The sequence below is a fragment of the Octodon degus genome, unplaced genomic scaffold (assembly GCF_000260255.1).
Source record: "Octodon degus isolate 3935 unplaced genomic scaffold, OctDeg1.0 scaffold00093, whole genome shotgun sequence".
NCBI lineage: Eukaryota > Metazoa > Chordata > Mammalia > Rodentia > Octodontidae > Octodon > Octodon degus.
In genome coordinates, this window is record NW_004524669.1 from 3,966,753 (window position 1) to 3,989,382 (window position 22,630).

The 22,630-nt window shown below is 40.1% G+C and overlaps 1 protein-coding gene across 1 annotated transcript in view; it reads left to right on the plus strand.

Annotated features, from left to right (window-relative positions):
• The window catches only part of Scn8a (sodium voltage-gated channel alpha subunit 8), a 138,710-nt gene that overhangs the window by 63,171 nt on the left and 52,909 nt on the right, over window positions 1-22,630 (plus strand). Inside the window, exons 12-13 of the mRNA XM_004637833.2 lie at window positions 3,640-4,002; window positions 20,212-20,341. Coding sequence (XP_004637890.1) covers window positions 3,640-4,002; window positions 20,212-20,341 — 493 coding nt within the window. The remainder of the gene's footprint in view (window positions 1-3,639; window positions 4,003-20,211; window positions 20,342-22,630) is intronic.

Genomic DNA, 22,630 nt, shown 5'->3' on the forward strand with positions numbered 1-22,630 from the left:
CAGAAAGTAGGAGGGTTGTGAGTGCAGAACTAGAAATGGAGTTCTAGACAAGACAGAGACAGAAGTAATAAAGAGGAGCTGCACAACCCTTCCAAGTTGTTATCAGAAGTGTTACCTATAAAAAGATTTTATTGGCCTAGATCCAGCCTATGAAGACTTTTCACACTGCAACCATTTTAGAAGATTAAGGCCTACACTTTTAAGCCAGAAACACATATAGTTTAAAATTCTCCAAGTTGCTTCAGTCTTTTATTTATTTATTTATTTTTTTCTGTATTTAGGACAGGGTCTCACTATGTAGATTGGCCTCATAGTGATTCTCCTGTTTTCAGCCTCCCAAGTGCTAGGATTACAGGCCCGTGCCACCATGTCATCTCAATCGCTGTCTCGTTGTGCCCTGGGGGCAGGACTGGCATGACAAACCGGGGATCGAAACCTGACCACTGTGCTCTGCCTAACCAGGCGCTTTGGTCCGTCCACTGAGCTGTCAGACTGGCCCTCAAAGTTGCTTCCGCCTCATTTGGACAAACTAAATATCTCAAGGTAGTGAGGAAGATTACCTAGTGTCACATGTTTGCTACATTCATTTCTTTTAGAGTGGTGGCCCTCAAACTGGGCTTTGAGGTACTTAAAGACTTGCTAAGTACAGTTTTAAGGAGTTTGATTTCCAAGCCTTTGACTTCTGTGTAGCTGTGCCTGAGCTCACGATTCTGTCGCACTGGCTCTCTTTTCCTCTGTCAGCATTCTCCTCTCACCTTCCACTCACCCAAACAGTACTCAGTTCTTATCCTGCACTTAATGTTGTGCATTGTTCTATTGTACAGAAATCTTGGGATGCCCAACAAAGGGATAATTGAAAACATTAGTGGCTATAATATTGAGTGGGGTGGCCCATACCTGTAATTCCAGCACTTGAGAGGCTGAGCTAGGAGGATCATCAGAGTGAATTCAAAACAAGAAAAAGAAAATATTAGTGGCTATAAAAAATTTTTATTCCAGGAACCTTAAATCGATTGTAAAGCTTTCTGAATTTATCTATTATTTACATATTTCTCCTAAGAGTGAAACAGTTGTAATCAAGGATGTTAGGATTTTGTAAATTCAGTATTCAGGTGATTGTCACTGGAGTACTGTACATTTATAAAAATATTAAAAATGAAGTAATACTTCTTCAACTAAAAATAAGCCTAATCTAGCCAATTGCTTTGACATTGAGGATGGAGTTGCCAACTAGATCATGTGATAGTCATAAATAGACTAAATCTGTGGCTGTAAAGCTTTTTTTTAATGGTCAGAAATGCTCCTAAGGGGGGGTGGGGGCTGGCCCTAGCTCAGTTCTTTGAGTGGCTGCTTCCACAAAGCTGTCAGCCTCAGGTTGCTGGAGTTCGATCCCCACAACGCTCTAGCCAGCCAAACCTGCCCTGAAGGCATTCAGAGAAAAAAAAGTCCTTGGGGGCTGGGGAGATGACTCAGTGGAATAAGCGCTTCCCTGGCAAGTGCAAGTGCCTGAGTTCAATCCCCGGTTCTATATATATTAACAAAAACAAAAACAAAAACAAGAAATGCTCCTAAGGGAAGCATTTAGATAGCTCATTGGATTAAAATGCCTGTTTAGACAGACACAGGGGTTGGGAGTTCGATCCCCTGGCCTGCTGTGCTGGTCCCACCCACGGAGCACACTGAGATGGTGATTGAGACTGGGCTTGATGGTGCCTGCCTGTAATGCCAGTGCTTGGGAGGCTGAACACAGCTGGATCACTACGAGTCCAATCTAAGTAGCGAGACCCTGTAGACCCTATACTAAATACAAAAAAAAAAAAAAAGAGAAAGAAAGAAAGAAAGAAAGAAAGAAAGAAAGAAAGAAAGAAAGAAAATGCTCTTAAGGCAATGCATTTTTTAAAAACTTTTACTTTAAAGAGAATAAACATTTAAAAAATTAGAAATGATACAGAATTTTAAAAAACAAGTTGATAGGAATTCAACAGTGGTTGTTACATTGCATATGCATGTAAAATTGGTCAGAAAAAATTTAAGCATTAACTATTCCTTTCAGTACACAAACACGGATTAGTAGTACAATTATTTTAGCTACTGTGTATATATGTATGTGTATATGTTTTTCCCTTCCTTTTTTCTTTTCTCCTTCCCCTCATCACAGTTGTTCTTTCCTTCTGAGCAATTTCTTTCCCTTTCACAATATGTATTGTACCTTTCAAAGTGTTGATTAAAATATACTTTATGCATTTGATAAGATAAAGTCATTTTATCACAGAATGTTACCAGTGATGTAAAGAAGTTAACAATGTTTTTTACATATTCCAGCCTTTAATGTTGGGTTACAGCATGTGCCTTTAAGTAAAAGAGGAGCTCATGTAGTAATAACCCCTATAATTATTAATAAATAATCCTTTTTTGAATCTTTTTCAGAAATCAACTGTAACAAATTCTTGTTTTGGGTTTTCAGCTCTTTATTTTCCAGAAAATTAAAATGGCACCTAATTTGTCAGCTGATAGATCATTACAATATATTTTGGTAATAGTTCACTGTGTCATTTTTGGTGTATAACTTGGAAGGAGTCCAAAGAACTAAGTAATGTTACTACAACAAATGTATTCCTTCCCAAGATAATATTTATGTAAATAAGGTTTCTCAGCACTTAAAATCTATTATTAGAAGGAGGGGGAATTGATGGTGAGCCATCTCATTCTAATTGATAGCACTATCAGCAAATTTTGAAAAATTCTCATCCATTTCACTTGAGATGCATTTTTAAAATTTCTTTTAATATTTTTTTTTTTTTTTGGCAGAACCAGTGTTTGAACTCAGGCCCTTGCGCTTGCCAAGCAAGTGCTTATTCTACTGAGCCATCTCCCCAGCCCAATGCATTTTTTTAAATTTTATTTTTAAACTACTTATAAAATGTGTAGCTTGATCAGTTATTCATGAGAATTATAATGAAAATCCAGGAGAATTTTAAGAAATTTCTTAGGGACTTGTTGGTCACAGGAAAAATTTCTAATTTTAAAGTTGTTTCTCGTTCATTGCAGAGTGTTCAAGAGTGATCAGTAGAATACATTAAAACGTTTAAAATACATCTGCATAAAATTTTCTAGTGAATTTGGAAATATGAGTTGAAGGAGAAAAAAAAAGTTTTCCAGGTTGTAAAGAAGAGTTTACTTAGGAATTATGTAATTTTATAACTGGTCAGCTGGGAATTACATAGTTAAAACTTAAAAAAAAAAATGTTGACTTTGAAATGTGGAGGGAGGAAGTGTATATAGTTTTCGACATAACTGAAAAGCTGAAAGACCAGAGACCAGAATGCACAAGGAGTATCTTGAGTAAGCTTGACCGTCAGAAATGCAGAGATGCACTTCGCCACAGATCGGCACCCTGGAACATCAGCCAGAAGCGGCTCCGTGTTAGCGTTAAGGGAACAGGAAGTTCATGGTCAAGCACAGGTGTATCCCAGCGCTAGGAAACCAAGTGACAGTGGGAGGTGAACGGCAGATCTTTAAGGAGACAGGACTGCTGTTCTGACAGGACTGCGAAGGTGTGGCGGCCCGGGAGCCCAGCCCCTGCCCCCCACTGGACCCGGAGGTCTCGCGCCACTTTCTCTCTCTCTTTCTGCCCTGCAGTCACTGCTCAGCATCCCGGGCTCCCCCTTCCTCTCCCGCCACAACAGCAAGAGCAGCATCTTCAGCTTCCGGGGGCCGGGGCGCTTCCGAGACCCTGGCTCGGAGAATGAGTTCGCCGACGACGAGCACAGCACGGTGGAGGAGAGCGAGGGCCGCCGCGACTCGCTGTTCATCCCCATCCGGGCCCGAGAGCGCCGCAGCAGCTACAGCGGCTACAGCGGGTACAGCCAGGGCAGCCGCTCCTCGCGCATCTTTCCCAGCCTGCGGCGCAGCGTGAAGCGCAACAGCACGGTGGACTGCAACGGCGTGGTGTCGCTCATCGGCGGGCCGGGCTCCCACATCGGCGGGCGGCTCCTGCCAGAGGTGAAAATAGATAAGGCAGCCACTGACGACAGTGTAAGGAAGTACACACAGTAGGCTAGGCATGGCAGTCTCCCGCGCCGCCCAGCCCGGCCCTGACCATCCCACTTGTCTCTCCTCCCACTCCTGTTCACACCCCAGCCTCTCTCTCCTCATTTGTTTCTGTGGGTCTGTCCAGTCCTTCCTCTGTTCCTCCTGCTTTTCTTCCTTCTTTTGGTCCTTACTCCCTTTACCCCATCCTCGTTCCCTGTTTGACACCCCCTTTCTCATCTACTTTTATTTTACCTCTTCCTGCTCCTCTTTGCAAGTCTGTCTGCCCGCCCATCTGTTCCTTCCCTAACCCGCTTTGACTGACTGGCTTTGACTGACTGCCGGGATGGAATGAGAATGCCAGGTGCCACCACCAGTGACCAACTTGAAGCCGGTTTGGAACCAGCATTGCTTCTCTTTCCCCCATTTCTTCTCTTAGGGAAACAGCTTGGAACTTAAAGACTTTATTCTATTTTTCTTTTTAAAGGCACTATTATTTCTGTCTCCTTTGCAAGGATTCTCGAGATGTGATTTTTCCAAAGAGGAAATTCCTGGTGGGGCATGAGGTGTGTCCCAGAAAAGCCAGGCAAGGACGGCTTAAAGAAACCAGTAGGGAACTCCACCCAGTCTGTTAGGTGGGGTAGAAATGGAAATAAGTCAAAGGAGGAAAAAGTGGGAGGTTGGGGCAAGAACACATGGTATACGGGGGAGGAAGAAGAAGGGAAGCAAAAGATGAATATTAAATGTAATCAAATGTCAGGCTCTGGAGGAGTTGCGTTTAATAGCTTCACAGTCTCACTTGTCTAGGAGTTCAGATAATAGTCTCCCTCCTTGGGAAATGCTATCTCTTTAACAGTTCTTTAAATTCTAAGCTGTTTATACTTTTTTTAGTTTTAAAATTTCATAATCTCAATGACCCTAATCTTTCCCACCTCTAATTCCTTAACTGTCCCTGGTGCCTCTTTAGCTGGTTGCGGGTGCCTTGAGATACAGCATGTCAGTTTATTCTGCTCTAACACTTGAGCATCCTCTAACACAGCATGGAGCTAGCCAGCCCTCCAGTTAGCATGGTGCATGTGTGGAGGGCAGCTGGGTGATTGTGGATAAAATCTTTCAAAATAATCTGTGTTTTAGTACTATAGGCCAGTTATAAGAATATAGATTTTTTTAAAAAATACAGACAAAATCCCAAACTACAGTGCTAGGAGTGTTGCCCAGTGATGGAGTGCTCCTGATTATGCACAAGGCCCCAGTTTCAATCCCAGCACCTCAGATGGGCAGCCAGGCAGGAGTTCAAAGACCAGTATGGATATGCTTGGTATTGTTTCATGCATCCCTGCCCTTTTATTTAGAAGGAAAATATTTTCCCCTTACATGTGTAGTTGTTTATAAGCTATCAGTTACTCTGTGTGGGGGTGCACGGGAGTTGCTGGTTTGAACTCGGCCTCACACATACTAAGTAAGTGTTCTGTCACTGAGCCCCCAGCCTATAAAGTATTTTCATGTGTATTACTTAATTTGTTGTAAATAAACACTTTGTAAGGTTGATAAAGTGAAAGTTAGTGTTCCTGTCTTTGAGACGGAAAGCAGAGTCAGAGGGGTTCCTTTAGGTCTTACAGCTATGCAACTAGACAGCTAGAACCTTAGACCATTCAGAATCTTAGATCAGTTTCTCTATCTCCCAGTTAATTTTTCTGTCTTCTCTGCATAATCACTTGTCCATTACATTACTAGAGAAGTTTATTTAATAGCACTAACTATAGGAACTATGATAAGTATGACTAAAGATTCCCTAAACCCAGAGAGGTAGCCAACACAAATGTTTCAGATGGTTATCTTTATGTTTAACTTTGACACTTACTAATTCTGTGTCTGAGGATAAACTGTGGGTACCACAATTACATAAATAATTATATTCACTTAAAAACAAGAGCTGATAACAGTGGAAAGTGAGGAATAGGTCAGCATGATAGTACAGTCGGGGTAATACAGATGTGTAGAACTAAATTGAATGTTGATGACATGGCAGTTTTAAAATGATTAAGCCAAATAACTGCTCGCTTCTTTGCATAAAGATAAGATATAAGAAAAGATGTCAAGAAGGAGTTTCATCTCTAGTTGAAGGCAGATGATCAGGTTTGGGGGTTTTGTTTTTGTTTTTGAGCAGCTTCTGTTATACTGTGTGGGAGAAAAATTTGAGACTCAGTTGAGCAGATGGCTGTGGAATATAGGGCTTTCTGCACCACTCTGCATTGTGGCCCATCCAGCTCTGCCTTTGGTTTTCAGGGACCCTACATACTCAGCACCCTGTAAGTGCTCAGGAGACTTTCTCCAGTGGTCCAAGTGATGATGGTGACTGAACTGATGATTCCCAATGCCAAGGGTCATTCGCCAAAGTAGCAGGAAGATAGGAGTAGGCAAGAGCATATCATTCCCAAGGACTTCATAACTAGGAAAACTATTTCATTAGAGGCCATAAAGAAAACTCATAGCTAACTATTACTGGTATGGGAAAATGTTAGATTCATAGGTCCAAAAGAACATAACAAGTGAACAATGCATGCAATCTATGATGTGAGGTCAAATCCATATAAAAACAAATTACACATGAAGAGATGACTGGTAAAAGTTGCCCATAGTTACCTTTGAGAGGAGAAATTATTAGTGACATTTTTTGTTCCTATTTTCCAGTTTTCTACAATAGGCATAATAATTATACCTGCCATATACAGAATTTCACCACAATGTAAAGCATATATGTAATTTATTTCTTATCACCACCCTCTCCAGTAGGTGATTTTTTTTAAGAGACTAGAAACTTGCATAAGTGAAATTTTACCAAGATTTTCTTGATGTCAAAGAGATCTCCTTGGTATCTTAAATATTAATTTCTTTGAAACATGGGGAAAATAGTCATTTTTCTTGGAAGGAAACAATATATTAATACTTTTAGGTTAATATTGCTAATTTTAATTTTAAAATTTGAGGTATTAATTGCTTACCCAGCAGCCCAGGCCAGATGCACTCGGATACAGTGATTCATACCATCAAACTTACTGGATGCGTCCAAAGCAAGGATTAGCTGGGCTTCACCTGAGCCATCACAGTGCTTTCAAGTTATATATACTGTTATGGTTTGGGTCTAGATGACTCTAAAACCTCATGCAATCATGATTAATTCATGATCCAACACATGCTATACCCACCCTGGGGTGGATAGGGAGAGAAAGAGGCATGCTCTCTGCTGCTCCTCTCTTTTTGCTCTTGCTGGTTTGCTGTGTTCCAGCACCTTGAACTGCTGCCCTCTTCCATGTGCCACTCTGTCTTAGAGCCAGCCATGTGGACTGAAACCTCCACAAACTGTGAGCTAAATAAATATTTCCTTCCTTAATGTTGAGTGTCAGACATTTTGTCCCAGCAATGAGAGAAAATTAACCAAGACAGAATTTGGTACTAAGAAGTGGGTCAGTTGTTGCTGTAACTATACGTGACCATGTGGTTCAAGAACCTTTGGCAATGGCTAATGAGTAGAGATAGGAAAGATTTGGAGATGTCACTGAAAGAGTAGAGCTGGAACATCTTTGGCTGTTCTGTGTGGGAGATTCTGGTCAGAGTTCAAAAGACCAGAAGGCTGATAGAAATCCTGCCAGTGAAGACCAGGCTAGGGAGGTTTCTGCTGGGAAGTACTGTGTTGGCTGTTGTACTCCAGATGATGTGTGTTGTGGCTTGGCAGAAAGTTTGTCTGCATTTTGCTCATGTCCAGAGACTGTCTTAAGACTGACATTAAGTGTGGCAGACTGATTAATCTGGCAAAAGAAATTTTAAGACAGTCAAATGTTGAGACAGTGACGTGGCTATTGTTGGGGACTTTTAGCCAGGTTTATGTTGAGAATCAAGAGCAAAGAGCCCAGCAGAATGGTTTAAAATATTCTGAGTTTGGCCAGAAAGGAAGCTCTAATAAAGTTGCGGACTGCAAACATAGTGGAGAAGATCTCCATTGCCAAGAAGGAACAGGAGAATAGAAAAGATGGCTTGAGGGCATCACAAGAAGCAGCATAATCTCCTCCCTTTGTAGCCTCAAAACTGCAAAAGTGAAAGACTTTGCTTTGAGGAGAAAGCCACAGAGTGCCATGTCCCAGAATAGCAGCAGCAGTCACACCAGAATGGCAGCAGCATAGAGCATTTGTTCCTCAGAATCAGGTTCAGAGTGCTCAGTGATCCAGGCACTCAACTGCTACAGCCAAGAGAGAAGAAAACCTGGCTACTTCACCAGCTGTCAGTGGCATTGGTGTGGGGCACATGCAGAATTCAAAAGTCCAGAGGTTAAGAAGGTTTATCCTAGATTTTAGAAGGCCTGGAAAAAAATTAAATTTAAAAAAAAAGGGCCGCGGAGATGGCTCAGTGGAATAAGCGCTTCCCTGGCAAGTGCAAGGGCCTGAGTTCAATCCCTGGTTCCACAAAAAAAAAAAAAAAAAAAAAAAAAGGCCTGGAAGGCCATGCAGTGTGCCCCTGAGAGAGAAGTATGTGAAGCTGTGAGTGAGAAGCCTAAAGTACAGTAGACACCTCAGAAGTTTAGAAAAGCCAGGAATGTAGATGATCTAAGAAAAGCTGCAAGAAGGGAGCAAAGCAGGCCTAGGAGAAAAACCATGGGAGCTACCACCAAAAATGCATAGGGGTGAAGTCGTGTAAGGCCCTTGGAGTTCATAGTTTATCACAGATTATTTCAGATGGTCCTTATGGAACTACAGGACTTAATGTTTGCCCTGATGGATTTTGGGCTTGCTTTGGTTCCAGTGTTTTGAATCCCACTGTGCCTTTTGCAATGGTAATGTTTTCCTTGTGCCATGAATGTTGTAAGTGTTTAACTTTTCATTTGTGCAGGAGTGCACAGCTAAGAGTTTGCCTTAGATCTCAGAGGAGACTTGTGACTTGGACTTTTCCAGTGCTGAAACTCTTAGGACTTTGGCAATTCTTAGACATGGACTAAAATGCCTTTTATATAAAGGGATGCACATGAGTCTTTGGGGAGCCAAGGACAGAAGGTTATGGTTTGGGTATAGATGTCCCCCCAGAGCCTCATGCAGTCACGGGGTGGCTTCTAGAGTTTGTGGTTAATTCATGATCCAATGCTGGGATTATGAGTGAGTGCTGGGGCTGGTGAGATGGCTCGGTGGTCTAGAGCACCTACTTAAAACAAGCTTAGCAAAGCACAGGGACCTCGGTTTGGTCCCCCAGCACCACATGCCAGCCCGCCCCGCACCCTGGTGGGCTGAGCTGGCCCCCTCCCAATAAATAAAATTAAAAAAAAAAAAAGTCATTATGAGTGAGTGCTGCTAGAATTATGGATGTGAGTGCTACACCCGTCCTGGGGCAGAGAGCCTGAATGCAACATAAGGAAGGGAGAGGGGCTTGCTTTCTGCTGCTGCCTCTTCTCTTTTTGCTTTTGCTGTTTGACTGTTTTTTCACCCCCATGAACTGCTGCCCTCTGCCATGTGCCTCTCTGCCCTGGAGCCAGCTGAGTATGGACTGAAACCTCCACAAACTGTGAGCTAAATAAATCTTTTTCTCCTTTCTTAATTTTGAGTGTCAGGTGTTTTTGTCCCAGCAACAAGAGAAAAGTAATTGAGACATATTCTCTTGCTGGGGGGAGTGACATAAGAGTCCCTGATGGCTCACAGGCTGGTCTTATGCAGTGATTGGCCTATCATACACACTCTTTTTCCTACAGCCTCAGAGTAAGAAATATGATATGCTATTTTTTGAAAAAGGGACATCCAGGCATTACACCACTAGAATCTCATCTTCACTAATTACATAGTTATGATTGAAAGATAGGGGGCCGGGGAGATGGCTCAGTAGGATAGCACTTGACTGGCAAACACAAGGATCTGAGTTCAAACCCCAGTTCCGCCAAAAAAAAAAAAGAAAGATAATGATTTTTTTTTTTCACAGTTTGGGAATTTTTACGTTTGATTTTTGCTAATGGAGGGCACTTTCCCATTTACCTCAGATCCAGAAATAATGGTGAGAATCATTACACTTCATGCATAAAGAGAGTAGGTTTTGGTAGCATCCCAAGTCCCATGTAACTCAGAAATCACATTGAGCTGAGCATGGTGGCACACACCTGTAATCTCAGCACTCAGGAGGCTGAGACAGGAAGATCACTGGAAGTTCAAGGCCTGCCTAGGCGACATAGTAAGTTCAAGGCTAACCTTAACTACATAGTGAGAACCTGCCTCAGAAAAACAGGGTGGAGGGAGGACAAGGAAGGCTCCTTGTTGAAGCAGCTTGCCAAAGCATTAGATCACTTAATGCTCCCAGCCTCTACTCTTTGAAGTAGATAATGCTATTGTTTGCATTTTTGAAGAGTCAACCAAAGGCTTAGAGGAATAAAGTAATTTGTCCAAGATTGTACAGTAAGCAGTATAGTTAGCATTTGTCTGTGTAATATAATTCCGAGACTTTAACTATTAACTACTAGGTGATACTATCTCCAGAGCCCAGGTTCTTTATTTCCTCATGAAATCCTGAGAAATTAAAAATCATGAACTCATTTCTTTTTCATTGGGTTATTGTGAAGATTAAACATAATAACACATATAAAATGTGAAGCGTATTATATAGCCCATTCTTGAGGCTCAGAAAGTCAGTTTCCTTTCCTTTCCTGTACTTCTTTTTAGGCCAGGAAAGTAGAGAATGGGATTTCTACTGAGTTGCTTGACTCAGTAGGACTCCTTCTAGGATCGCAAAGATCCTTTGTCTGGAAAAGAAATTGCTATATAATTACTTTAAAGCAGAACACTGCAGAAATTTTAGAAAGGCTTGAAGAGGAGGTTGATTAATGGCTAGGTTCTCAGGACTTCTAAAATGCTCTGAATTTTACTTTTCAGAAAAATGGCTGATAAATATCCAGTTATGTATTTCCACAAGAAAGGAATTTACAATCAGAAGTTGAGTTTTTTTGGCAGATAGATAGAGGGCAGGATATGCCCTCTGTAGATGCTGTAGTAACTATGAGGAAGACTGCTATAATTTAGAAGGATAGAAACCAGAAGCCAAGTGCCCTAATAAATTTTCCATTTCTTTTAAGAAACAGGGAATTAACTTGTATGAGGTTTAACTTTTAAAGAGCTTGGCTAAAGTTCTCAGTTGCTTCCTCAATTAATGACAGTTTTGCTCCAAGGCTCCTTCAGGCTGAATTCACAACAGACAAAGGTTCCTGATTTAAAAGGTTGTTAGTTCACCAGGCAGGCATGGTAGCACATGCCTGAAATCCCAGCACTCTACAGGCTAAGGCAGGAGGATGACTGCAAATTTGAGGCCACCCTGGGCTAAAACTTAGTGAGTTCGAAGCCAATCTGAACTACATGTAAAATCTTGGCTCAAAAAGACAAAAAAAAAAAAAAAAAAAAGTTGTCAGTTCTAGCCCTCCCCAACAACTTTCTCTTGCTCCTAGGTCAGGATGGCGAACCTATGGCACATATGTCACCTCCCCTAAAAAAAAAAAAAAAAAAAAGGCTGGTGGGTTTTTTTTTGTTTTTGTTTTTGTTTTTTGTTTTTGTTTTTGTTTTTTTGTATCATTGAAAAGCTCTAAAGGGTTTGCCATCACTGTTTGAGGTGGTGAGACCTGGGCAGCTGAACCTGCGGTGGAGGTCACCTCACAGCATCCTGAGGGGAGCTCCAGGGCAGGTTGACTAGAAAGCTGCTCTGGGTAGGAGTCTACTCCAGGTACTTCTCCCTAGCATTGGCCATGGTCTAACAGAAGAAGTGACAGCCAGCAATGCTGAAAGGAATGCAAAATGGTATGGCCTCTTTGAACATTAGTGTGGCAGCTCCTCAAAAATATAAACACAGATTTAACATGACCCAGCAATTCCCTTCCTAGGTTCATACGCAAGAGAATTGAAAACATATGTTAACAAAGAAAATTTTATGTTAGTACATGAATACTTATAAAAGTATTCATTAGTCCAAAAGCAGAAACAGGGGCCAAGGAGATAGCTCAGTATAATAAGAGCTTGCCTGGTAAGCGCAAGGGCCTGAGTTCAATCCCTAGTTCTACCAAAAGAAAAAAAAAAAAAAAAAAAAAGCAGAAACAACCAAAGTACCTGTCAGCTGGTAAATGTATTGAATGAATTGTGGTACATCCCTGCAGTGGAATACTTTCTGGCCATAAAAAGGGATGAAGTGTTTATATATCTGGGGTGAACTTTAAAAACCTTATGCTAAGTGAAACAGCCAGTCACAAAAGGACATATTTTATATGATTCTCTTTTCATGAAATACCTAAATGCGGCAGATCCATAGAGACAAATCAGATTATTAGTTTTGGGATCAAAGCAGAGAGGGGGAGGAGGTCTGACAGGTACCATGTTTTCTTTGGTAGGTTGGAAATGTTCTGAAATTAGATAGTGATGATGGTTGTACAATATTATGAATGTGCTAAAACCTTGAATTGAATTGTTCCCTTTAAAATGGTTGGAATAAAGAATTTTTTTGTTTTTGGCCTTTTTTTATTTTACTGTATTTTTTGGTTGAAGTTTTTTCTTTTTCTTTCTTTCTTTTTTTTTTTTTTTTTTTTTTTTAGGGGAGAGTTATTTTTTGATTTTGGAGTCAAGGACCAAACCCAGGGCTTCCAGCTTGCTAGGCAAGCATTCTGCCACTGAGCCAAATCCCCAGCCCCTGAAGAATTTTTTTGTTACATGCATTTTGCCTCAGGGTTTTTTTTTTTTTTTTTTTAATTGAGGAAAAAAAAGAAACAATGGGAAAAAAAACAAACATGAAAAACTTAAGTCTTTCAAACCCAGCTTTTAAAACCTCAACTAGGGGACCAGGGGGACAGCTCAGCAGCATAAGTGCTTGCCTGGCAAGCACAAGGTCCTGAGTTTAATGCCTGATACCAAAAAAAAGAAAAAAGAAAAAGACAACTCTACTAGGGAACATGGAACTTCAGGAATAGCTCACACTCATAGCATTCTGTGCACCTTGATTTTTAGCAAATTAAGGTTTCTTGGTAATAGAGGTGTTTTCCTCTAAACACTAGTTAGTCCCCCATTCATTCTTAGCGCTTTTAGATGATGTGCTTCGCAGTTTCAGTCTGTGTGCTCTTAGGTAGTTGTAGTGAGTATATATTTGTTTTCTAGCTCTCCATTAATACTATAATTTGATGAGTATTAGAGAATCACTTCTGCAAGTGAACCATGAGCAGACCACATATGAAAATAGAACCTTGGCCCCTGAGCTGGCCAAAAAACCAAGCCCCTTATCTGCACTCATACCCAGGAAGCTAGCCTATTATAAGACCAACTCCTTGGAATCAAATTGCTGACTTGACTGACTGTTCAGAAAGACAAACAGCAGACCTCTCCAGCAGGAGCCCAAAGTGGACTTGATTAATGTTCACTGGCTCCACTCATTTTCGTCCTCACTTGCAACTTCGGCCCTTGTCGGGGAGGAAGGCAGCTCTGCCCTCATTCCCCTATAGTTTCCCAATGGCAGTGGCCCCAGGCTTGCACCAGGGCTTGAGTAAAATATTTCCCACTAAGCTTTTCCTTCCTGCCTTCCTCTGAGTCTGCCCAAGTGCAGATGATGTTGCCAAAACCATGCATGACTGACTCCCTTGCTTGCACAAGCTCTGAATAAATAGTCATGATTTTTCTGATTTGGTTGATCTTTATTTCCACAATACAGATAATGCTTTACACACATTCACACGCTCTGCATCCATATTCCTTGTCAGAAGTATAGGTACTGCATGATCAGATTGCTGTACTATCGCCGGTAGCCCTCACCCAAGAGCTGCCGAAGTTGTGGGGAGATGGAGGAGGGGCTGTCTGACCAGTTGAGGGTTGTCGGCCAAACTGCTCATGACAGACCCCCATTCCCTCCTGCACGCTGGCCCTTTCGGGTCAGACCGCTCCATTTCAGGCCACCACTTTGGACTTGTATCACCATAGGCTTGTTTTCACTCATCTGTGTAGACTTGTACAATAGATATTTTCTGTTTTGACTTCTTTCATTCAACAAGATTTCTTGGAGAAATATTCTTATTTTTTTGGTATCAATAGTTCATTTCTTCTACTGATGAATGGTGTTTCTTTGTGTAAATATACCCCAATTTGTTTGTCCATTTTCCTGTTAATGGACATTTAGGCTGCTCCCAATTTGCATTTAGTATAAGCTGTGAGCATTCTTTTACTACTATTTTGTATAAATAATAAATGTTTTCGTTCCTATTGGATTACTACCTCAGAGTAAAATTCCTAGATCATGTGGTAAATGTATGTTTAACTTTATGAGAAATTACCGAGTAGTTCTCCACAATAGTTACACCTTTTTTTTTTTTTTTTTTTGGTAGAACGGGGGACTGAACTCAGGCCCTTGTGCCTGCCAGGGAAATGCTTATTTTACTGAGCCATCTTCCCGGCTTCAGTTACACCATTTTTAAACCCATCCTCTGTATATTACAGATAGTGTTGTTGGTCTTTTGTTTGTTTGGTCATGGTAAAGATTGAACCCTCGACCTCATAACATGCTATGCATGTGCTTTACCCCTGAGCTATACCTGTGGCCCCTAATTCTAGCTTTTTTTCTTCTTCTTGTTAATAGGGATTGAGTTCAAGGCCTTTGTACTAGCTACTTCCTTGACCCTTTATTTATTTTTTTTTTTTTAGACAATCTTGCTAGGTCCTTAAATTATCTGGATTGATAACAAATTTGTGACCATCCTGCCTCAATTTCCCACAGTTCTGGGATTACAAGAGTGTGCTACACACTTGGATGATTTTAGCATTTTAATGGGCATAAAGTATTTTCTTCACTTTGCTTGATAACTAAGGCTATTGAGCACCTTTCATGTGCTTATTGACTTTTCCTGTCTTCTTCAGTGAATTGTTTATTAACTGATTTGTCTCATTACTAATTAATTTTTATATTTTCTTTTAGACAATCTATAATTGTCTAAAATTATATTTTCTAGAAACAAATACTTTATTAGATTTTTGTTTTTATGAAGTCCAGTGTATGACGTTTTCTTTCCTTTTCTTTTCTTTTATGATACTACTTTTTCCATCCTGTTCAAGAACTCTTTGCCTGCTTACTCTGAAGTTCATGAAGATATTTTGTTTTTCTAACTGCTAATGGTTCTGGGTTTTACATTTAGGGCTCTGATTTATCTCAAATTAATTTTTGAGTGTGAAATGAGATAGGGACAAAGCTCGATGACATCCAGTCTTTCCACACCCTTTGTTTAAGGGACATTCCTTTTCTTCCTTGGCCAGATATCCATGTTAATATGCCAGGTGTAGGTGGCACACACCTATAATCCCAGCATCCAGAAGCTGAGGCAGGAGGATCACCATAAGTTGGAGGCCATCCCAGGCTACATAATGTGTTCAAGGCCAGCCTGGAATATATAGTATGACCTTGAGTCAGAAAACTGAAAAATACTAGACTCACCCTCAACGTAGCCTGAGGTAGCAAAAAAAAAAAAAAAAATCCTTCCCCAAAAAACTGAAAAATAAATTAATTTAACTAAGTATAAATATAGAAATGTTTGTGTCTGCTTGAGGAATCTCTTCTATCCCCTTGATCTTTTGTTTGTGCTTATGGCAAGACATGTTTATCTTGATTATTCTAACCTTATAATAAGTTTTGAAATGAGGCAGCATGAACCCTCCAAAAAAAAACTACTTTTAAGGATATTTAACAATAACAATTTTTAAGGGATTATTTTGCTATTCTTTAAAAGATTATTTTCCTGAATCAATGGCTCAATTTCAGGAGAATATCTTAATTCTAACATCTTAGAATCTATAGTGTGACGTATCTCTTTACTTATTTAGGTCTTAAGTTTCAGCAAAATTGAATAGCGTATAGAAAGATCTTGCACATCTTTCTTTAGCTTTATTCCTTGGTATTGGTATTGATACTTTTAATACTTTCAGAGGGTAATTTTTAAAACTTTACTTTCACATACTTATTGCCAGACTATAAAATAGTTGATTTTTATATATAGACCTTGCAATATGTAGCCTTGATAACTTTAATGCTTTGGTTCTATTACATTTGGAGGTTTTTGAGAAAATTCTAGAATTTTCTACAAATATGATAATATTTTCTACGAATACCAGCTGCCATCTTCTCTCTCTCTCTCTCTCTCTCTCTCTCTCTCTCTCTCTCTCTCTCTCTTTCTCTTTTGCTTTATTGCACCAACTAGGACTTGAGATGTGAAACTGAATAGAAGTAATGAAAGAATACACTTTTCATTATTTCTAATAGTAAGATGAAAAGATTTAAAGTTTTACCTGGAGGGATGATATTGGCTACAGGTTTTCAAAACTGTCTTTTGTTGGGGCTGGTGAGATAGCTCAGTGGACTAAAGCACCTGCTTAGGCAAGTGCAGGGACTGTGATGGATCCCTGGTACCACATGCTGTGCTGGCCCTGCCCCCAGGGGCTAAAATCAGTGGTGCAAACCTGTAATCCCAGTGCTGGAGAGGGACCCTGCAACAACCAAATACATTTTTGAAAAAAATGTCTTTTATCAGGTTTAAATTGCTACATTCTATTCATAATTTGCTAAGAAATGTTATTATGACAAGGAGTTGAATTTTGTTAAATACTGTTTTTCTGCATCTATGATATGATCCTATACATTTTCTTCTTTATTATCTCATTCTTGATTGAATGATACTGACTTTTTTCACTCCTTCAAAAAAAAAAGAGGGGCTGGGAAGATGGCTCAGTAGAATAAGTGCTTGCCTGGTAAGCGCAAGGGCCTGAGTTCAATCCCTGGTTCCACCAAAAAAAAAAAAAGAAAAGAAAAAAGAAAAGAAAAGAAAAAAGTAATACTTCCAGTAAAATTTATTTAAAATATTTCCTAATTTTTCCAATAATTTCATCTTTGAAACATGAATTGTATAACTCTTGATTATTTTGCAGATAGGTGGGCAATTTTCTGAGGACCATACAGTTGCCATAAGACTTTTTAATGGAACCAGTTGCTTGGATCTACTCCACATGTCCTTGTCTGTGTAAGAAGAGAGATAACATAATGAATTTCTTTTTTAATCTTCTGAAGTACCTTGACTATGAGCTTTGAAATTTTTGTTGCTTAGTGTCTTACATATTTCCCTTTACAATATAAAAAGGATGTGTTCAATAATAATGGAGTTACAAGTCAAATTTTAATAGAATTTGTTTCCAAACATATCTCTGCTCTGGATTATGTTCATGTAGCACAGAAACATTAATATTAAGTTGAGGATGAATTGACTTATGTGGGTTCTTTTATTTAACTCCCAACCTAGAGGGTGTGGCTGTAGCGCAGTAGTAGAGCACTTTCCTAGCATATGCAAGGCCATGGGTTCTCCCCCATTAAAAAAAATCCTCAAGCTAAAGGTTATTTAAGCTTTTCATCAGGGATCATTAAATAATACTCTAATAATTTGACTAGGTCTTTCAGAGTTTGATGTTAATAAAGTCTACATAAATTATATTTTGTTCTATCTCGCAAATCCAGAAAATGATGAGATACGCTTAATACCAAAATCATTGTATGCAATTTTATACTGCTCGATGAGCCAGCTGGCCCATACATCAGCACTTAAGCAATCTCCTTCACAGTCATCATTATGAAAATTATCTGGCCTGAACTATAGGTTTATAGAAGGACAACTCAGTAAAATTACAGGATCAGTACAATGCCATAAACAAGAGTCTATTGTATGAAAACTTTTTTTTGTTGTTCACTTTTAGGTGATTTTTATTTTTAAAATATAGTAGTTTAAGGTTGGGGAGAGAGCTCAGTGGTCTAAGCGCCTGTCTGGAAAGTGCAAGGACCCAGTTCGATCCCTGGTACATGCTGTGCTGACCCTGGAACCATGGGAGTGCTGTGTTGGCCACTGAAACTGGGCGTGGTGGCGCATGCCTGTAATCCCAGCGCTGGGAAGGTTGAGCCAGGAGGATCACTACAAGTCAGAGCTGCATAGCGAGACCCTGTACCAATGACTTAAAAAAGAAAAAAGAAAAAAATATATGTATATGTAGTTTAGTTTATACAGCATCAAGCAACTTGAATATCAGCCTGAGAACTCTAACAAAAAGTGGATTATCAGGCCGGAGAGATGACTCAGTAGAATAAGCACTTCCCTTGCAAGCGCAAGGGCCTAGGTTCAATACCTGGTTCTGCCAAAAAAAAAAAAAAAGAAAGAAAGAAAGAAAGAAAGAAAGAAAGAAAGAAAGAAAGGAAGAAAGAGTGGATTATCAAGTGTATCTTATAATCTGAGACAGTAGTTAACAAGATACTGATATAGTAAAGCAGGCAGGAATTCCCAGGGATATCATTTATTTTTCCTTTTTCTTTCTGCTCTTTCTGTCAACCAAGCTAACTAAACGAGTAAGACTCAAGGGTGAACCAAATGTCTGGATCATTAAAGCAGTCTGATGAGACATTTGTTTGTTTTTGTGTCAGATAAATCTTTCTGTCTGCCAGGAACTTTCTTCTCTGCAGCCCTTAAAATCTAAATGTATTCAAGCACACAAGGATTTCTTTCTTTCTTTCTTTTTTTTTTTTTTTTTTTTTTGTGGCCCACTCAGCCTGCCCTGGGGACAGGGCTGGTGCAGCACTTGGTGCTGGCGATTGAACCATGGTCCCTTCACTTTGTCTAAGCTTGCCTAAGCAGTCACTTTAGACCTCTAAACTATCTCACTGGCCCACAAGGATTTTTTTTGATGTAGTTCTCCAAAAGTATTTTCAAAACAACCAGGTTCAACAGGCATGGTGGCACATGTCTGTTGAATTTTGTTAAATACTGTTTCTTTTTTTGGGAGGTTGAGGCAGAAGGATTCCAAGTTTGAGGTTAGGCTGAGCAGTTTAGCAACTTAGTAAGACCTTATCTCAAAATAAAAAAGGCCTGGGGATGTAGCTCAGTGTAAAGGCTTGGGGGCCTGGCCCTAGCTCAGTTCTTAAGTGGCTGCTTCCACAAAGCTGTCAGCCTCAGGTTGGGGTAGTTCGATCCCCACAACACTCCAGCCAGCCAAAAGTGCCCTGAGGGCATTCGGAGCAAAAAAAAAAAAAAAAAAAATCCTCAGTGTAAAGGCTGTAGTGTAGATTCAGTCCCCAGTACAAGATGGGGTGGGTGGGGCACAACAAGTTCATTCTAGTTCTGATCAGACATATACTTCTCTAGGTTCATGCCTATAGCTCTTCCCTGTCCTCCGAGGGACAGTGACCATTTCTTTCCTCTTACGTTTACTGTGGAAGGTGCAGCCAGTTGCCCTTGGTCACCATGGTATAATGGGCAACATAGTTACTAGAGAGACACATTTTAGGCCATCCCATTACCTAATCTGATGTAGAACAGTCACAAAGCGAATAAGCCAGGGACAATAAGAAATTCTTTGCTGTAATACACCATACTAATATTGCCCTTAGCAAAGCAAGTAACATGTTATGACAATTTGATAATATTTTCTGCCTGTTTTATTTGGTTGGAAATTTGAACATTACAGGTTAACTCATAAAGTAATATTGTAAGATGGCAAGATAAATAATAAATATATACATATGATGCAATATATTTAATTAAGATACTAAATCTTGCCCTATTTTCTTACAATGCCTTGGATGGGATTTGGAATAGAATTTCAGATTGCCAGTGTTTAGTTGGTACAGGTTTGATATCAGGAAGGGGCAGTTTGCTAGAGTGGCAGAGTGCCTCTCCAGGGAAGAAACGGTATCTATGTTGCTCAGTGTGATTGGGAACTTAGCATTAATAAAATTTCAAGTAGAGCTGAATTAGTTCTACCCAAACTCTGTGGCTATGAGACAGGAGAAAAAAACTCAAGGCCCACTTGTGGCGACAGTACTCCTAAGGGGTCTGGTCTCTACTCTATGCTCAGAACTAGACAGGTGATGTTTTTAGATCCCAGCCAGATTCTTGGGTTCATTGTTGTCCATTTACATAAACTTAAATGACTTATCTGCAGAACTAAGGATCACCCATGGCCAATTTTTTTCATTCTACTTCCTGAAGTGACTAGGCTAGTACAGTAAATTAAAAAGAAACAAAACCAAATCATAATGAAGGTCAAACTTCTCACACACTGGACTGTGTATCAGTAAGGCCTAGTCTTATACTTATCAGACTTTACTAACCCTACTTGCTTTTTTTTTTAGGCAACAACCGAAGTGGAAATTAAGAAGAAAGGCCCTGGATCTCTTCTAGTATCCATGGACCAACTGGCCTCCTATGGACGAAAAGACAGAATTAACAGTTTAATGAGTGTTACAAATACACTAGTAGAAGGTACGTGTCCTGTGATGCTAGTGCGAACTACTGAGATGTAAATATGTCAATGGTGAATATAATCCCTGTCACTGAGCTTTAGGAATACAGCCTACAAGATCACAAAGTTTATGCCCAAAGCTGTGTACAAAGAATCAAAGGCTTCAGATTTGCTGCCAGCATCATATGCAGATAAGGATGAAGGAGTGACAGAATGAGCTGGAAGATCTCAACAGGTCTCAGTCATCACCATGATAAGGAGCTCTTGGAGTGCTGTGAGATGTCAGGGAATGTGGGTGAAACCCTGTGCATGTTTGCAGTGATGGAATCCCCTTCATGGACTCCACCCCACAGCATACCTTCCTTTTTTCCTTTCTAACTACTTGCAGCTCTTCCACTTTTTCCTAAAGGAAAAATGTACTGTGCATTTTGATTGCACCTAATTCTGCCTTTCTCTAGACACCCACATATCCATAAATAAAGTTGATGTGTGACTGGGTAAGCCAGCCCCCCTTATTTTTAGGTGCTGTGCTGAGGGAGAGCATCGTGGCATGTCTGCAGTGATGTTGCTATTAGTGCTGGATTCCCTGTGCAAAGCAGTTTCTCTGTGATGTAGCCTGAGGGTTTTTCTATAGACCACAGTTTCCTGACAGCAGCCCTCTCTCCAGGATTGGTGTACATCTCAGGCTGCTCTTTTTGGAGATAAAGTCAGTAGTAGATTTTCTCTCACAAGCTCCCCCTTGATTCTGCATGTATCTTCTTTTAATTCATTTTGATATAGCTGAGTTGCTTTATTGTTGTCCACACAATTCTCAAGACCCTAATTGCTGTTCACAGAGTTCAGACAGTCTAACCCACTAACACAGCAGTGACTAGAGACTCTGGGATCACAACATTTAATAATATCTTGCTATCCATGGGACAAGTTAGTTTTTAAGTCATTTAAGTCCCAAACTTTGTGTATGTGTGTGTGCATGTTGTGGAAGATTTGCAGTAGAGAAAGAATTCTCTCTAAGGTGTTTATCTCTCCATATGTATGTAAAGAATCAAGCCCTACTGTCTTTTTTCTTTCTAGTCTTTTTGAGACAAGTTTTTTTTTTTTTGTTTTGTTTTGTTTTGTTTTTTTACCACGCATGCAGTTCAGGCTAGCCTTAAACCCACTTTTTAGCCAAACTGGCCTCACGCTCGCAGTGATCCTTCCACCTCAGCCTTCCGAGTGATGAGATTTTAGGCATGCACCATCACATCTGGCATACTACTCTAATTATACTAATCTTGAAAATGTATCGAAGGCCGGGGAGATAGCTCAATAGAATAAGTGCCTGCCTGGCAAGTGCAGGGTCCTGAGTTCAATCCCTAAAAAAAAAAAAGTATCAAGGAAAAAGAATATTAGACAAGCTACTTCTCCCTGCTTGAACAAGCCTTATTCATTCCTGTTTTCCTATATTACCATTTGAGGTCATTGTCTCAATGGAAATATAGGGATAGATTGTCTCTAAGCTTCGGAGCTTGTACTTTGAAATCAAAAGAAAATTGACTGCAGGTCATCAGAATTCCAAACTATAAGGCACTGGCATAAGAACTTTGTCCAGTTTTATTCTTTGTTGGCAACCAAGACATAATTCGCTCCAAGTATCTATGGCAATTGAGAAAAAAATACTAACAACTTCCAACATTTTATTATTGATAGAGACATCAGATCAAGAGAACTAAACTATGGGGGCCAGGGAGATGGCTTAGTGGAATAATTACTTCCCTGGCAAGCGCAAGGGCCTGAGTTCAATCCCTGGTTCCAAAAAAGAGAGAGAGAGAGAGAGAGAGAGACAGACAGACAGACAGACAGACAGACAGACAGACAGACAGAGACAGAGAGAACACACGAACGAACTATATAGTGTCTTCCCACTGGGTCCGGCAAAAGTAGATACTCAGACACATCTGTCAGACTGACTTGATTGTATAACATTTCTTTGGAAACCTTAAATCTTCCATCCCTTCAATGAGTTGGATACAAATCAGCAGGAGGTCTTTTTCTTCTTTCTATTTTGCTGTACTTGTTCTCTATCCTCTACCTAGCAGCACACACATTAAAAAACAAATAAATGTGCATGCCTGTAATCCCAACACTTGGGAGGCTGAGGCAGGAGGATTACTGTGAGTTCAAGGCCAGCTTGGGTTACATAATGAGTTCAAGACCAACCAAAACTACATGGTATGACCCTGTCTCAAAAAAGATAGGTAAGTGGGCAGGAGGGAAAGAAGGAAGGAAGGAAGGAAGGAAGGAAGGAAGGAAGGAAGGAAGGAAGGAAG